The sequence below is a fragment of the Eretmochelys imbricata genome, chromosome 5 (genome assembly GCF_965152235.1).
Source record: "Eretmochelys imbricata isolate rEreImb1 chromosome 5, rEreImb1.hap1, whole genome shotgun sequence".
NCBI lineage: Eukaryota > Metazoa > Chordata > Testudines > Cheloniidae > Eretmochelys > Eretmochelys imbricata.
The window spans coordinates 16,438,169-16,456,368 of NC_135576.1; the positions used below are offsets into that span (position 1 = coordinate 16,438,169).

Consider the following 18,200-nt stretch of genomic DNA (forward strand, 5'->3'; position numbering starts at 1 on the left):
ATTCAGCCATGATCCGTTTCATACAGCGTCCCGAAAGCTGGCTAAATGAGGTGCGGGGCAGAGTCAAGCTCCACTGCAATATATTGGTTCTACTGCAGATGACGCAGCACTTCATTAAGCAGCCTTAGATTGGTACTACAATGATGGGACTGTGTAAAACCTAAATAGACTGATAGCCACTTTTCAGGCACGGAAAGAAAACTTGGAACATTATAAGTTGGGGGTGCCCAGAGCAGTGCTGTGTGGAATATAGCTCTTCTATTTCACAAATATTTGGTTTCAGTCCATTTGTTCTGCTTCAGCAAAGCAGCTTTAAAGAACCTAATTTTTGGCCAGGTCTACCCTTAAAACTTATGTTGGTTTATGATATTGGTCAGGGGTGTAATTTTTAGTGACATTTTTACATCAGCAAAATCTTAGCATAGACATTGTTATACCAGCAAGAGTTTGTTTGCCAGTATCACTTATTTTGATTGAAAAACTACTATGAGCTATACTGACAAAAGCTCTCTTTGGGTAGGGTAGGGTAGTAATAGTTTGTCGGGATAACTATACCAGCAAACCTTTCCAGGTGTAGTCTAGATCTTTGTGTTGAGCTTGTAATAAAACCTGTAACCAGGCATGTTTTAGGTGGTTTGCAGTTTGTGTGTAAACAGTTTCCACAAATCTAGTGCAAATTTCTGAAGCTGAGGACCAGTCTGAAGTCATAAATACCTGCTGCATCACTAAAGACCCTTCTGGGATAGAGGGCCCTGCACAATATCAGGGATGAGAGATTGGTTAATTTTGGCCAAAGGCACAAGGAGCAAACCCCCATTCTTGTAAAAAGTGCAATGGGATCCTCATTGTCCATGCAGCACAGAGGAAGACCTTGTGTTTTTTTAAAGGCATCATCAGAGAGATCCTCAGAGTAAATTATGTGGAATTCGGTTCTACTTCAGAAAAAATGAAGGGTTGAAAGAACCCTACTAGGATCTGAACCTCTGGTTTGCATGAGCTTCGAGTATTTAAGTCCTAAGGTATAGGCCACTAACCCAGATGGGTAGCTCAATCTCTGTGACATCACAGTGCAGTGAAACGTCTGTGTCATCCTGCAATATTAATGCATCACAAAGGATTGATATTGTGTATAATATAACAAATCTCAGGCTCATTAAGCACTCGATAAACTTGGTATGGAAGACATGGGACAGACTCACAGAATTTGGGACTGTCTTGAAAACTTGGGGATGATAGGCAATTCTGTTATTAGCTTTCAAAACTGGGTCAGCACACAAACTGGTGGCCGTGGTTCTTGGCTGCAGGGAGGGCCCAGGGGTAACCTGTTTCTTGAAGGTGGTCTCTCCTCATTCTTTAGGAGTAGGAATAAATTGAGCCTCATCTTCTGACTGACAGTTGTGGTAAAATGGATTGCTTTAGTTCACAATCTTTCCAGATCCCAAAGCACTTTGCAAAGGTGTGTACGTATTGTTGTCCCCATTTTGCAAAGGGGAGCTGGAAATCCAAAGCATTGAAGTGACTTTCCCAAAGTGACACAGCAAATCATTAGCAGAGCCAGGCATAAATGTATGTCTTTTGACCCCCTCAACCCTCAGTTCAGTGCCCCGAGTCACGTCGCAAGGGAGGGGATCTGATCATCAAGAAGTGCCAGGTTTCTTTTTTGCGCCATGGTTTCTTTATTGAAAAGCTTTTCCTGTATTAGGGAAAAGAAAACTGTCTCAATTTAGGCACATGGGCAGTTCTCGCAGTGAGGTTAGGGAAAATGAGCCATGGTGTAGGATTAGCTTGAAAGGTACACAGAACTGTCTGTACATTTAATGAGGAAATAGTAATGGTTACTTAGCTTTCAGTTCCTCAATAACAAGTACAGCGTTCTTGCAAAACTGACAAGTCTTATATACTAGCATCAGAGGATTTGGCACATTGGATTTAATGAAGCACTCGTCTGATCTTGTGTCTTACCTCTGGCAGTGACCAATGCTTGTTGATTGAGAGGAAGGTGAACCTGTCAGTAGCTACGGGTAGACCAGCCATCCTAACCTGGTCTGTAGCCTTGCTCCTCCTCAGGCCATTGCAAATGGCTCTTTGCATCAGGCTATAGCTGCCTGTGAATAACAAAATGGTAGTTTCCTGACCCACACTTTATCAGTCAGATCTGCTGTTCTATGGTACAAAACAAACAGCAGCAACACAGCTGCTGTGTTTTCTCAGGCAGCTCCGTCTTGTACCTGATAATTGGAAAGGTAGCAGCAGGTCAGCCATTTTCAATTAACTTTACCGCTCTTCTGTCTAAAAGGAGCTTTGCACAGTCAGGACCAGCTCCCCAGCTGGTGTAAATAATCACAGCTCCATTCATTTCAATGGAACAATACCAGTGTTCGCCAGCTGAGGATCTAGCCCTTAGTTTTGAAAATCAAGAACAGTTTGGCACCATCTGCAGGAGGAGCGTGACCTGTGTTGTCAACAGATGTTAACCACAGGCCCCTCCTGGTCCCCTCAAAGGGGGAAAAGGTTTCTTGCATAGTATAACCAGGAATGAATCCTTTGCAGAAAGTATGCCAGACTCCTCTTTCCAAAGTCTTGGGTGGTCAGAGACCAGAATCTTCCCGGTAGGGGTGGAGCATGCTTTTTTTGAATGAGTACTGAAGACAGTTTAGTTCTGTCTACCCTGTTGGCCAAACTGTTTTCAACTCCAGGAAGAGCCAAGGGCACTGTCACCATCCTCGAGGACCCCCTTGTGCTGTGCATGACACAACATTTCAGCAACTCTGCCTCTCTCGGCTCTTGTAGCTTTTCTCACAGTTCTCCCTCTGCATGGTTCTTATCAGGCACTTTCCACAGAGGGGGGCTCCAGACCACCTCTCTCCTAGATCTCCCTCTCCCAGCTGCACTGGGCTCCTTCCTTTTATTCCTCCCCGAGCTTAACACATCCTCCAACAGGCTGGGGCTAATAGAGATGTGAGACACTAGTTAACTCCTTACTGGCCACTGTGAAATTGATGCATCCTTTCACAGTAACCCATGGTTGATAAATGTTCCTAGTATAAATATACTTTTTGTGGTGTAGTTATTCTTTGAAATAAGTCTTTGAGATCCCATGAAGCCCTGATTATTAACCCATTCAGGTGTTATATTCTGATGCTGTTTCACAGAAATTTCTGGAGCTCTTTCTGTTTGGAGAGACAACACTGGATAATAACACCATGCTTTGCCTGGCTTGTTTAGCACTAAATTTGCATTTTGATTCAAACACTCTGGCCATCCTCCTTACCGTACCTCTCTTCTGATTTCAGTTCCTGGTCATTATCCTGATTATCTTTATTGCAGAAGTGGCAGCTTTTGTTATGGGATTCATTTACAGAGAAAAGGTAAGCTAAAAATTAGTACGTCTATTCTAATACCGAAGAAAAAGAAGGGCTCTCTGGGACAATCAGGGTCCAGACACTTCAGGGTGAGAAATGAGGTTCTGGACCCCAAAGAAAAAGCAGTTGAATCAACTGATTGTATATAACTTTATTGTTCTATAAAAATGTATTAAGTAAGGTATCATATAAAAGCTGGGGACACACTGGTCATGAATATCATTGTGTGATACATGTATGGATGACGTGTAAAGAGTTATGTATGTGTGCTGGAAATATGTTCTTAAAATGTGTTTGGGAGTCATACATTGAGCCTGTCCTAGACAAAGGAATGTGGATTCCCCTGCCTGACTAACATGGTTACAGGCAGAGGACAATGAAAGTATATTTACATGTGAGGTAAACAAAGCAAACAAACTAACAAGCAATGGCGGAAGGAGCTTAGTGAACTCACCGGTTGTCAGAGTCTGCATCTTCAGAAGCCCTCCTGGCTCTTGAGGCAGAGACAATGGACTTTGGGTAATATAATGGGAGCAAAAAGAGATTTTGTTTATCCATCACTTACGGGACATGGGATACAGTACCCTCTGGTCCTGTGGAAGGTGGATCCCCTTGCCTGGAGGGCTAGAGATGCTGCTAGCTTGATGTAAGTAAGAAAACTGCTAGGCAAAGATTGTAACTTGCTAAAATTAAGTTTTAGACACTAGAAAGTGTGTTGCGTTTTGTTTTGTTTGTAACCTGTCTCTTTTTCTCTTGCTAATAAACTTATTCTTAGTTTTACTGTAGACCATCTCAGTGCTGTTGTAGTGAAGCAAGTGTGAGTCCTCAACTAAACTGACAGGCTGGTGTGTACCCTGTCTCTTTGGAGGCAGCAAACTTAATTTCTATGAGTGTCACAGTGACAGGGACTAGACACTGCAGAGAGATGTCTCTGGGAGAACTCAGGAACTGGGGTTCACTCATTGTTACCTGCAAAGCAAGGTTTAGATTGGAAGAGTCTTGAGGAATTTGCTGCTGAGGTAAATAGACTGGTGTAGCAGGGAGCTGAGGCAGTTTAAATTCCAGTAAAACCTCACTCTTGCTGAGGCAGAGAGGTAACACAGTGGCTTACAGCTCTAAGTGTCCTGAGCAGAACGTCACAGTCTCCTTCTGTGAATTTGTTTTCTCCCACCCATCTTCTCACCTCTGAATCTTTATTCTCAATTCTTCAGGATAGAAGGGTGGAGAGTGAGTACAGAATAGGCCAGACACGTGCTGTGTAGAACGAAACCCTAAATAATGTGTGGATTTTTCTGAAAGAAGATGGAGATGGGTAGTACTTAGCTTAGGTATCAGAGCAACCTTCTAATCAGCTTGCTGTCATGAATGTTCACAGAAGAGGGTTCTGAAAGTCAATAAGAGAATTATTTATGTCCAAGAATGCCAGCAGGGTTAAGTGGCACCAGTATTTTACCAAAAGCATTACTTCACTTTTCATTGCACTCAATTTTGCTGGGTCTAGGAATCTTCTAAAATTTCCATTTTAGAAGCTTCTGAGCTGCTGTCCTGATACAGAATATGCACTGTGTTTTCTCATTTCAGGTAAAAACAGATGTGCAAGGCACAATGCACACAGTCTTCCAGAAATATGACGGGACAAGTCCAGAGTCTGGTGTTGTGGATTACTTGCAAGAACAGGTAGGAAAACTTCTGATCTACTGCTGAGAATGATTTAAAGATGTCCCGTAGACATTAAACTGTGCATGCAGCCTTTAGGGGGAAATCAGCCTGCTACTTTCTAAAACCTGTTCTGCAAAATGCTCAGCACTGTCGGTCCTTATTCACTTCAGTGGCAATTGAGAGTACTCAGCTCCTTGCAGGTTTGAACCATAGGGCCCTGATCCAAAGTCCATTTAAGTGAACGGACTTAAGAAAGACTACTATTGACTTAAATGGGCTATAGATCAGGCCCTAAATGAGTGTGCTTAAATGGTCGTCCACAGGAATTTCTTCTGCCTTAGGTCCTATGCTGCTACGTTTCACCATAGTATCGGAACTTTCCCTAATGAATAAATATTAGGAATTTTTATTGTACTGTGGAAATTTGGTCTGTTTTATCTACTGGTAGCTTCTTGATGTACTGAGATTTTTGTATAAATCCATCCTCCCTGGTGATTGTAGCTACACAAATAATATTACTAACAAAAGAAAAGGATGTACTTCTGATCTTGTTTGTGTTCTGTCTGTAGTTCATATGCTGATGAAGCAACTTCCCTTTTCCTCCTTCCATTATTTTCAGACTATGTACAGTAGCAGCAGAAGAAAAGTGCTGTAGGGGCCAAAACCTGTGCAGGGCTGAGAGCTCTGTACTCTGATTTCAATGGGACTGGAGGGCACTTGCCTTTAAAAAACAAACAAACAAACCCCACTACTGTAGTGGTCTAATTCACTACACCTTACAACAGTGTGACTGTGCTGTTTTGATGGATTACTTTAGAGTACTGTAATTTTTTTATTAGTCAGCATCTTGCAGAGACTTACCTGCATGACATTCCTAAGAATGGTAGAACTTAGCTCGGTTTGCATTCATTTAGTTACTTGTTGTTTCACAGCTTCGATGTTGTGGAGTAACTAACTACACCGACTGGACAACCACCCAGTGGTTTAATACCACTGGCAATAACAGTGTTCCTCTGAGCTGCTGCAAACAAGATATTAAGAACTGCACAGGACAACTGAATGAGCCACAGGATCTCAATACACAGGTGAGGATAAATTACCCTGAAACTGGAAACTGCCACCATGGGCTGTGATCTCATTAGATTCCTCTGAGCCAGCCAGAGGCTGAAGCTAGCAGAGCAGCTGCAAAAAGCAGCCCAAGCAGGGACTCGCAGACATTGAGGATCTCATCAGACTATTTTCTATGGTTTTTAGTCTAAACATTCTTTTTCCTGAGCTGATTGGCTCTTTGTTCCAACCTGTTCTGCCCCCTCCTTTCCTTTGTCTTTCCATTTAGCTAATCCCCTCCTTAGGCCTGGTCTGCACTGCAAAGTTAGGTTGCATTGCCTTGCATTGACCTAGCTGGGCATGTGTCTACACTTAAATTTGTCTCCCACTGATGTAAGCGCCTTGTAACAGCAACTCACTAACACCGCCTCGATGTATTGCGCTCGAAGCAGCACCTGTGTTGACCCTAACAGTCTCTAATGGCTGTCCCACAATGTCTAGCACTGACCACTCTGGGCAAAGCTGTGAACTCCACTGCCCAGGGGTCACAGAGACTGGAAGGCCCTGTCCTCCTTTAAAGCCCTGCAAATTTTGAAATACCTTTTTCTGATTGTCCAGCTTGGTGAGCACACCTAGCAGCTCTCCACTGCTGTGTGTAACCGTGCTGCTGACCATGGTAGCTACATGCTCTGGCTTGGGGTAGACAGGACGTACTGGGTCTGCTGGGCCTGTGGGGAGAAGAGACTGTGCAGGCACAGCTACGGCCCAGCCCTAGAAACGTGGACATCCATGAGCAGATTGCACAGGGGATGCAGGAGAAGGGCTATGACAGGGACCAGCAGCCGAGCTGTGTGAAAGTGAAGGAACTGCATCAGGCATATCAGAAGGCCAAGGAGGCCAACAGCTGAGCTGGTGCTGAGCCGCAGACCTGCCGCTTTTACAAAGAGCTGCAGGCCATACTTGGTGGAGACACCCCCTCCCTCACCCATGAAGACCACTGTGGATACCTCCGAGGAGCCCAACCACAGACCCCTGCCATGAACAGCGAGGATGAGGAGGATGGGGGACATATGAGTGAGGGTGTACAGCTAGGCCGCGAGACCTCTTTGAAGCCTCACTGCAGTCTACTCAGTCCCAGCAGTCGAGCATGGGCGAGCCCAGTGCGGGGAATGGAACCTCGGGTAAGTGTGTAATTGCATTTTCCATTACAATGATGTGATGATGGCACCCCCAACTTAACAGGACACAGCTATTGACTTTAATTAATTTACTCATCCTAGAAGAGGTAGCAGTACAACGAGACATACCCAGGGTACAATCTAGACTAATGAACAGCTGTGTCGCCCCAGCCCTCTAATGTGGAGTGCCTTTGCTGTTATTGCCTCCACTCCTGGACTGCTCACAAACAGCCTCTTGTAAATTACTCCCAGCTATGTCTGTGTGCGACTTGCAACCTGCTGGCCATACTCGGGCTTTTATCTGCTTGAGTTATACTGCAGGGTGACGCCAGCACACTCCCAGTGCAGACTTTTCCCCAGAAATGTACGTCTTGTACTGCCCAGTCCTCTCCTGGACAATACAAGCTCATATAAAGTCCGTGCATTTTATATGCACAAATCCTATTATCCCAAATGGAGTTTCCCAAACACTTCAGTTCAAACACACTGCCTTACATAAAACAATAAATCAAGTTTATTAACCACAGAGAGAGAGAGTTTAAGTGAATACAAGTAAGGAGGCAAAAAAGCTAGAAATGGTTACAAGAGAAATAAAGATAAAATGCAACTCATGACTAACATAACAAACTATGTTAAATTCAAAGCAAAGTTTCTCTCATCACATGGTCTCAACAGTTTTACTGTCTGAACTTCTAGGCCAGTACCCCTTTTTCTGTGTAATGGTTGCGTCCTTTGTTCCTTCTGGTGCAGTGAATCAATGGACAGAGAGTGAGAGGAAAAGGAGGAGAGGTGTCTTGGGGGGTTAGTCCCTCATTTTCACAGTGTTAGTTCTCTCTTCCAGTTGAGTTTCAGGAGACAAAAAGTCTACAATGGAGGATATCTTCTGCTGGTTTTCCCACCTTGTGCTTGATGACTCTCTTTGTTGCTTAAATGAAAATTAAGCACAGCACACATTCTTTCGTTTGAGACAGTCTTGTTTGTCAGCTTCTGTCTGGGCAGCACTGTGGTTTGGAACGTGTGCTAACAACACCATACAGTGGAATCTTATAACTTTGCATACCATGTCGCCACACGTTCTTTATCTGAATATATTGACCAACAAATTGAGTTTTCAAATGATACCTCGCAAGGCATACCTTTATACAAAGATTATTATGGTAGTGTGCAAGGGGTGTGTTGGGGATACACACTGTCACAACACAGAGGTAGCATTGTTATCTGCTTTTCATTCCCCTCTAGAGTTAGGCAGTCAGGGCTTGGGGTGCAGTTTGTTTATGTACACAAGGATGTCCCTGGAATCTTCCAGAGATCTCAGTGAAACTTACATGGAGATACTCTGCAATCTTCTCCTGAAGGATTCAAGGGATGACAGCCTTATTTCTTCCTCTGTGGTAGGACACTTTCCCATGCCTGTCAGCAGTACACAGGCTAGCAGCATATGGGCCCGGGTGGCTTTGGGACAACAGCAGCAACTGTGCTCTTGTCACCCTCAGGAGTGAGATATCAGTTAAAATCTCTACTTCCTGTGGAAAATGGTGCCAGTATTCAGTGTCATATATTCATTTTCATGCAACCAAGCAATTCCTTCCTCATTTCCCTCACCCTCTGGGCCGTTCTCACCATGGCTGGAGCTGTGAGTTGTGCCATGAACAAGCACGCCAAAGCAGAAGTGTCAATAAGCCTGTATTGTTTAAAACTTGAAGGAAGCAAGGGAAGGGAGTTTTGAATCTTTACTTTTGCTTTCCCATTGTGACTATACTGACAATGGTTCCTCTGTGTATTTTGTCTGTAGCTGCTGCCGTTGCAGCCTTGAAGAGTTCCCCTTCCACACCTGTGCAACGCCCGAGCAAGATAAGGAGGATAAAGAAAAGGACTCAGGATGACATATTCTATGAGATCCTGCAAGCCAGTGCTGCATCGGACTGTGAGCAGGGGGCCTAGAGGGTGAATGTTGCAGACAGTGTGGAGAAGGAAAGAGCTGACAGTAGAAAGGCCCAGGAGCACCATCAGGAAAAGGAGTGGGAAATGCATGAGGACATAACGGGGCTTCTCCATCAGCAAATACAGATACTTCAGACTCTTGTGAATCTACAGTCATGGGCTTGCCTCCCTTTGCAGTCTGTGGAAAATTCCATTAAACACCTCGATACACCTCCTCGGTACCTCAGCATTCCATGTTGCATCAGGGCTCCCTCCCCTACCACTCTGCCCCAGGGGACAGTAAGGACAACCACAGCTTCACAGACGCTGACCTGTGAAAGCCACGGTTCCTGTATGCGCAGCTAAAATGGACCTGAATGTTCTTTCCCCTTGTTAAAATTCTGTTCCATTAATTTATTAAGTTTTTAATGTGTTTGTGTTTAAATCACACAGATTTTTCTTTGCCCTGGTTTTGTTTCTCAAAAAATTCTATTCTTTGGAAAGTAATTAATCTTTATTAATTCACAGCATGTCACAAAATCATAGAAATGTAGGGCTGGAAGGGACCTCGAGAAGTCAAGTCCAGTCTATTGCTCTGTGGCAGGACCAAGTATCACTACTAGACTATCTCTCACAGGTGCTTGAGCAACTTGTTTTTAAATGCTGCAGAGTACCTAATGGTACTGAAACCACCCACTTATGTGTTATTGTACACGTTGACACAACTTATAGAACCAGTGACAAACACAGTGTAATAATCATAAATGGACAGCAAGCACCTCAAAATTAATAGCTGCATTGACAGTGTTCTATTCATAGATATACACCAAGCATCACACAACTCCTGACTGGCCCCAAAACAGCAGGGCCAGATAGAGCACAGTACATCACAACGACCTACTGTGGCTTGCTTTTAAAGTGCTCTTTCAAAACCTCCCTGAACCGTATAGCTCCATGTTAAGCTCTTCTAATAGCCCTTGTGTCTGGCTGTTCAAACCCAGCAGACAGCTGCTCCACCTCCATCCCGGCAGCAACATTCCCCACTTTGTTTCACAGATATTATGCAGGACACAGCAGGCAGCTGTAACCATTGGGATGTTTTTTCACTGAGATCCTATCTTGCAAACAAACCAGCATCCAGCATCCCTTCAATCTACCAAAAGCACATTCAGCAGTCGTTCTGCACCTGCTCAGCCAGTATTTGAATCTTTCCTTGGTGCTGTCAAGAAGGCTGGTGTACATCTTCTTGAGCCAAGGAAGCATGGGGTAGGCTGGGCCCCTTAGGATCACTACTGGCATTTCAACATTGCCAATGGTAATCTGCCGGTCAGGAAGGAAAGTTTCTGAACAGTCCTGGGCTCTTAAACATGCAAGCGTCATACACCTTCCCTGACCAACCAGCAGTGATGTTGATGAAACATCCCTGGTGATCCAGCAACACTGCGTAACCACAGAAAAGTAGCCCTTTCTGTTGATGTACTCTATGGCAAGGTGGGCTGGTGCCAAAATAGGGACATACATGCCGTCTATCGCTCCACCACAGTTTTGGGAACCCCACTGCCGCAAATCCATCCAATGTGTCCTGAACATTGCCTTGAGTCACAGTCCTGTGTAGTAGATGATGAATGGTCCTGCACATTTGCATTACAATGCCTCCCCCCCGCCCCCCCCCCCAGTGGATTTTCCAACTATAAAATTATTTCCCACTGACTGGTAGCAATCCGGTGTTGAAAGTTTCCACAGTGCGATCTCCACTCCACTTCTCTGTTGCTCCACTGTCAGTGCAGCTCTCATTCTAGTGTCTTTGTGCTGGAGGGCTGAAGTGAGCTTGGCACACAGATGCAGGAATGTGGTCTTGTGCATCCAAAAGTTCTGCAGCCACTGTTCATCACCGCAAGTCTGCATTATGATGTGATCCCACCAGTCAGTGCTCATGTCTCAGGCCCAGCAGCGGCGCTCCACTGTCTGCAGCTGCTCAGTGAACGCCACCAACAACCTTGAATTGGTTTTTGCTGTGTCTCACAGCAAACTGACCTTGACAAAACCGCTGATTCAGTTCTTCTTGTGGCTCTGAAAGTACCGGAGGATCATGCATCCTGTGCTTGCAACACTTATGACAAGAGTCCAGAGCTGTGTGGAGAGTGAGGAAGGCCACGAGAGTTCATGGGATTTTTTAAAAAGGCCTGAAAATTATGGGATATAGAGGACTTTTATGGGATGGAGACAGTTAGCTGCTGGGAAGCTGACCCCTTGCTCCTACTCATCCCTGCACAACTCATTTCTGCCCCACTGTGCAATGCCAACACTTCCTAAAAGACTGGATAGTGGTGGGTTGCACACTGGGATACCTGTCCATGGTGCATTGCACTATGAATCTGTATAAGCACTCCTGGTGAGTATGCACAGCGCCAACAAAAGGAACCAAGTATGCATGCGCACAAGCAGTCTACTAACTGCAGCGACTGTATGCTGACGTAACTTGTGTCAACAAAAACTTGTAGTGTAGACTTGGCCTTACATAACCCCACTGAAAGGATTTCAATAATAAAAGCACTAAAAATCACACAGGGCGACATTTGTAGCCATCACATTGTTCTCACATTTGAACCTCCAAGGCAACTTGTTAGAAGCTCGGACTGGATGACAGGGGATGGATCACTCAGAATTGCCCTGTTCTGTTCACTCCCTCTGAAGCATTCTGGCAGTGGCCACTATTGGAAGACAGGATACTGAGCTAGATGGACCATTGGTCTGACCCAGTATGGCTGTCCTTATGTTCACTCTGTATGTTATATCCCTTTCCCCTACCCTTTATCTGTCTTGACTGTTTAGATTGTAAGCTTTTAGGGGCAGGGACTGTCTCTCATTATGTTTTTACTCTGTCTAGCACAATGGGGCCTCATTCTTGGTTGGCCCTTAGGCACCATCATGATATGAGTAATAATATTTTCATAATCTGTGCCTGATCAGTACTGGATAGGAGACAACCTAGGAAAACCCAGCTGCTGTGGGAAGTGTGTTGGGGATTTGGTAGATGACCCTGCTACCTCACTAGTAAATCAATCCTTCAGCTTGGGAGCATTATCCTACCTACCCTAGATTTTACATCAAATTCTGGAATAAATTATGACATTCATTCAGTATTCATAGGGTTTAATTCAGAAAAAAATTGCACCCATCTTCTCCACTTTGGGACCCCACAAACCATCATTTTACGTTGTGGACACCACCACAGGCCTCATGGCTCTGTATGTGGCAACTTCCTTTATACAGTAACTGAATGGAGCCATATAGGACTCATAGAAACTACAGATGACAGAGTTATTAGCTTGTCGAGTGCATCTCCCGAGCAGTGCAAGAGCAGTAGCTTGTTTCAAGTCCATCAAGACTGCTGCCATTGGCCGCATGGGTCATAGCAGGGCCACGCAAGGTCTTGCCCCTGTGAGATTGTGTGCAAAACCTGCCCCATTGTATTGGATTTGATGGTTTGTTCTCAGTTTAATAGTGTAATCAAATGGCAGCTAAATCTTCCTTTTCTACATCTCCACAGGGCTGTGCAGAGAAAGTGGAATATGGGCTACAGGCTGTATTGAGCTATGCTATGCTCGTAATCCTAGGATTTGCCATCATAAAGGTATTTAATTGTAAAGACATACATTTCTTCCCCCACAGAAAATAGTGCCATTTTCCTCTCCTTGGGGCTCTCACTCCCACAATCCCTTAAGTCACTTTGCTGCAGTTGGTTGCTCTTTCCATGGCATTGCATGACATCCCTTTCCAGGGGAGCAAAAGCTGGGTAGATAGGAGGGGAGAGGGATAATACTGCTTCTAATAGCAATTTTCCCAGGGATTTCTGCTTGGAAATTGTTTGGGTCAGAAAGGAGGCTACAAGAACACACTAACCAAATCCACTGAATTCCCGCTGTATGGTCTTTGAATGGAGGGGCTTTGACAGGCTGAGGGAGAGGAAGAGGGAACATGCCAAGGAGCTGCTGTATCCCTACTTCTAAGTTCGTGCCTTGGTTTTGCACCAGTTTTCTCTTTTCTGCCTGCATGAACGGATGGGAGGATCCTGCCCAAAACTAGAAAAAGACTTGATGGGACTAAGTGGAAGGCTGAACCGTATTGGTCATTTGCTAAGAGATGCATTATTTATTTATTTATTTTTACTTTTTTTTTTTTTTTTAAATGGATGCTATGGCCCAGATGTAGCTTTTTTAAATACAAGATTTTCCATAACTTAAGACCAAATGTCTCCATGGAATTTTTTTTTTAAAGCTAAGGTTTTGTTTTAAAAAACACATAAATAGTCCTTTGTGTGGGAATCTGAGAATGAAATTGACTTTAAATTAAATACAAGCATGAAACTGACTAGCTTGTTTTTATTATTCAAACTGAGAGAAATGGGAAAAAAGAATCAAATTGCATAGAGTAAAAATTAGATTTTTTTAAACCTTTGCATTAAACTTTCCATACTTTTGAAGATTTGGTCCCTGAGTTTTAATCTGATAATTTCTCCTTTATCATTGTCCCTTTTATCATTTTTCTCTGAGATTCCTATCCTCTTCCCCATTGACTAGGGAGGACATATCAAAATCAGTGGCAGCAAAATGTTTTCTTAAAGTATATACATGCTATAAAAGAGTTGTAACAGTTGTTACTATTTAATGCCTGAGTCCTACACTTGGATTAATGTTGGAGCAAGGATCCATCAATGCAGATCTGAATGTAGGAGGAGGGCCTGATTTGGTGATAAAGTTTCCTTTTCCTAGTCCACTGTCAGGGCAAGATTGGCATCTTGAGTATACTTCCTAGCATTTTTTTCTAGTCAAGTCTCAAATTACTTCAGTGAAGGGGCTTCCACCACTTCCTTCTGATTACTCCACAGTCTGATAAATTTTACCTTCTCATCACTATTATTTATTTGTAATTGACTGTGGTCAGTTCTTCCATCAATCACCACTTCTGCTCTCTTCTAATTGTCGTAGCATAATATGGTTTTGTCTTTTATTGGCTACCTGTACATGCTTAAACGTATCGCAAATCTACATTCCAAACCCAGTATAGCCATAGTCACAGTAGATGCTGCCTAGGAATTAATGTTTCTGGAGTAAATTTATGGGGAGAACAGTAGGAGAAAATCCAGAGTCCATATCACTATTTAAAAGTGACCTTTAAAGACACCTTTAAACATCAATACATTTATTTTCTCAGTATTATGTTGTTAATAGGGGGGAACGATAGCTCAGTGGTTTGAGCTTTGGCCTGCTAAACCCAGGGTTGTGAGTTCAATCCTTGAGGGGGCCATTTAGGGATCTGGGGCAAAAATTGGGGATTGGTCCTGCTTTGAGCAGGGGGTTGCACTAGATGACCTCCAGAGGTCCCTTCCAACCCTGATATTCTATGATTCTATAATATACAATGCACTTGACAAATATGTAGAAGGCAACGTCCCCGCCACAGAGAGGTTAAATTTAATTCAAGCATAGATAAAACATACAATAAATTCAACCTCCAAAAGAAACAGTAAAGCTAAAGATCCCTTTTTTCCTTTTCAGTTCTTTGGAATGCTGAGTGTCTGTGTGCTCACATGCAAGAAGGAAGACAATGGCTACCAACCCCTGTACTCAGGGGTATTTGCTTGATAAGAAGATGGAAAGGTCATTTTTCATCGCTTCTTGATGATCAAATGGATTTGTATAGATGCCCCAAATGGACAATGTATTACCCTTTTGTTAAATACTGTATTTTATTTACGTGAGCAGAAAGAACACTGTTAAAATTTGGAAAGGTTTTAAGTGTACCATGTGAAATGACAGCTTCAGTGTGCAGTGTCCCTTGGTAACAACCTGATTTCATGTTCCTCGACTTTCTTTAGGGTTGTTTCACACTTGCATGTGTGACATTCCCTAAAACGACAGCAGATGGTGTGATAGACTCCAAAAAGAAACCCTACTTCTTGCAAGTTTTACATTTGTCAGACCTATTTGTAACCTGAAACTTATAGAAGAAATTGTTTTAAACCGTTAAACTGATAATGCAGCCATGGTGCATTCTAGACTCTTTTCAATATTTCCAACAAGAAATCACTCCCATGACAAATGTTCAAGCAGCAAAAGAAATATGTAAACAGAAGGTTTGAATATTCCTGTTTATAAGCATTATTATTCAAGGGTACATTTCACTGTGGTTGGCATGTTTTTTTCTCTCCAATTTGTAACTGGTGTAATTCAGTTTGCTTTAAAGACGAGCATTAATCATATCCTCAGACCAAGACATCCCTGAACTTTGGGCAAATTTAAAATCCAGATCTGAGGTTTGCAACTGTCTCTTTTGTCTACCAATGGGCTGAATCAACCCCTTGGATCTGAGTATCTCCACACTCTGGGGAAGTCTGAATTAGAAGTTTATCACTTAGGCCATGAAGTTATCACTCTGGTTCTTTTAATTTGAGATCAAGAATTTCTGAGGCAAGGCACTTAGTATTTCCCATTTTGATACTAAGTTCTAAAATGTTATCTGTACTGATGTTTTTCTATTTGTCTCTCTTATAATTAATTTTGAAGTCAGTGGGACTATTTACATGAATTGCTGCAGGATTGGTCCCACTGAAAATATGAGTCTTGGGGATATGTTAGAGTTGTCATTTAAAGTGGTGGCCTAATGGAAGTGGCTGCACAGAGGATTTCTTACTGTTAGATTACACATTTTCTTCATGCTTCTCTGGGTGACCAAACAATTTCAAGAACCTATTACATTATGGCAAACAATTCTGTATAGTACTCTTTTTGAGTCATTAGGATTTTTTGTTGTTCTTGTTTTTTTGAAGGTCTGCTGAATGTGATCACCTTTTGGGTCACATACAGCAACAAAAATCCCTCTTAACAGTTTTAAATGTCAACCTTGAAATTATTCTGTTCCTTGTGTTTCTTTTCTTTTTAAACCAGGGTGAGGGATTAGTCTGGATGATACAGACTGTTAGAAAAAAAACAGCAGAAATCCTCTTGAGAGAGGCAAGCATTTGCTATAGAAATAGAATAGAGTGTGTTTCTCTAAAGCTATGTCAAAAATGTATGGGCTGAATGTGAGCTTTTAGTCTGTTATCTTTTACTCATGAGATGGAAAGAGGAACTGCTGACTTAAGTATATTCCTGTGTAGATGTGTGTGTTAGGAATGGTGGGGGTTTTTTTTCGTTTTTTTTTATTTAAACATTTGGGTATTGTGGGCTTTGTCTTCTGTTAATGCCAAAACAAAAAACCCTTCTGGAATATATTTTAACCAATTAAGAAATGCCACTCATTACTACATTTCATTCCTTTTTAAAAATTATTTAGGCGAAAGATGTAAGCCAGGCCATTCTCAATGAGAGAAAACATTTCCTTTCCAGAAGTACCTGGGCTAGGGCAATGAAAGAGGCAGTCCTGTCTTATGCTCTGCTCAGTGAAAGAAGCCTACTAGTGCCTTGCAAAGCAGTGTTTGTGACTGGCTGGTGTGCGTGTGGATGTGAGAGACTGTGAGTGTGAGACAGGCTGGGGGGAGAGGATAACAGGCTGTGATGGGGGGTAGTCTGAGGGTAAGAGTGGCAGGATACATGTATTGTGTGCAGGGGCACCTGGCTGGGGCTGCAAGTGTGCTTGGCTGGAGTGTGTGTGTGGGGTGCAGCTGTGTCTGGCTGCGATAGATATGTGTGGGTATGAATGGTGGTGTATCTGGCTGGTGGTACAGATGTGCCTGGCTGGGGGAGGAGGGAGTAGTGTGCACTGGTGTGTCTGGCTGAGAGCGGGCTGGGGTTCCTGACAGTGGTGGGAAGGGAATGCTAGGTTCAACCCAGGGGTGGGGGCCCTGCCATGGGGCATCACCTAGGCTCAGCACTCAGGTCCCTGGCCTTATTGGAAATCCTGGAGGTGTGGGCACAAGCCCGGCCACGTCTAAAGGCCCCTCCCCCAGCCTTGCGGGAGGGACCACCAGACCCAGGAATCAACTGAAAACAGGGGACAACCAATGACTAACAGGGTCAGGAGTGAAGGTCACTTGGGTCCCTGGCAGCAGGCGGGGGGATGCTAGGCTGGCTCAGATACCAGGGCTCAGGCCCAGAGGGCAGTCCTGGACTAGAGTGTGGACAGAACATGGGAGCAACCAGACAGGTTGAGAAGAAAGCCAAGGCTGGTCCAGCGCACACTAACAAAGGGTGGAGGAGCTCCGCAATGCTCTCTCCGGGGAGGGGTGATGGGTGGTGAGTGCAGCCCCGAGTGACAGTGCCAGAAGCCAATGGGAGCTCCGCGGGCTGCACTGTGAACAAGCTGTAAAGGGACTACAGCTGAGGAGGTGGGATAGGGCCAGGCCTCGGGAGCCAATCCGAGAAATAAACTAGCTGAATGGGGTGGTGTCAGAGTGACATGGGCCAATCCAGAAAGGCACCTTAAGGGGGAAGTGAGACCATTTGGGAGCACAAGGGATAGATAAGAGGGTGGGGCCTTAGTAGCAGAAGGAGTTTGCAGGGAACCCTCAGAGACAGCAAGAGGGGTCTTATCCCTGCCAGGCCAGGGACCCTGAGCACAAGTAGTGCCCCCCTCCTCTCCCAGGTGTGATGGAGGCAGCCCCATTCTGCCTACACAGAAATCCCCCCCCACCAACAGTGAGGGTCTGAGAGGGAATACCTTTAAGGAATTTTTAAAAACTTTAGCATCAGGCTGCTGAAGTGCTTGACAAAACTCCTGGATTATTTCAGGAGCTACCTGCAGTGAAGGCAGATATCCTTGCTGAAGGTAGTGAATGCATTCAGAACCCCTTTTGAGATGAATTGTTTTTAACGTCACTGCACATTCTGATAAAGCCAATACTGCCTGTGCATCTGCCAGGTCAAAAGAGGGTACATACACAGAGTGTTTCTTGGCATGTGTCCCCAAACATAAGGGGAACTTTAGGTGGCACCCAGCAGCATTGCTAAGCTGAGGCATTTGAAAATCATGGATCAGGCTGCCTCCAGAGTCAGGGACTGGCTTTAAAAACAAAATTGTTTAAAATAAATAAAAA

General features: G+C 44.0%; 1 protein-coding gene across 1 annotated transcript in view; it reads left to right on the forward strand.

Moving 5' to 3' along the window:
- LOC144264811 (tetraspanin-36-like) overlaps positions 1 to 16,517 on the forward strand; it is a 37,507-nt gene extending 20,990 nt beyond the window's left edge. The window contains exons 3-7 of the mRNA XM_077816671.1: positions 3,294 to 3,368; positions 4,944 to 5,039; positions 5,954 to 6,106; positions 12,717 to 12,800; positions 14,725 to 16,517. Coding sequence (XP_077672797.1) covers positions 3,294 to 3,368; positions 4,944 to 5,039; positions 5,954 to 6,106; positions 12,717 to 12,800; positions 14,725 to 14,811 — 495 coding nt within the window. The 3' untranslated portion in view covers positions 14,812 to 16,517. The remainder of the gene's footprint in view (positions 1 to 3,293; positions 3,369 to 4,943; positions 5,040 to 5,953; positions 6,107 to 12,716; positions 12,801 to 14,724) is intronic.
- Positions 16,518 to 18,200: the final 1,683 nt, after the last annotated feature.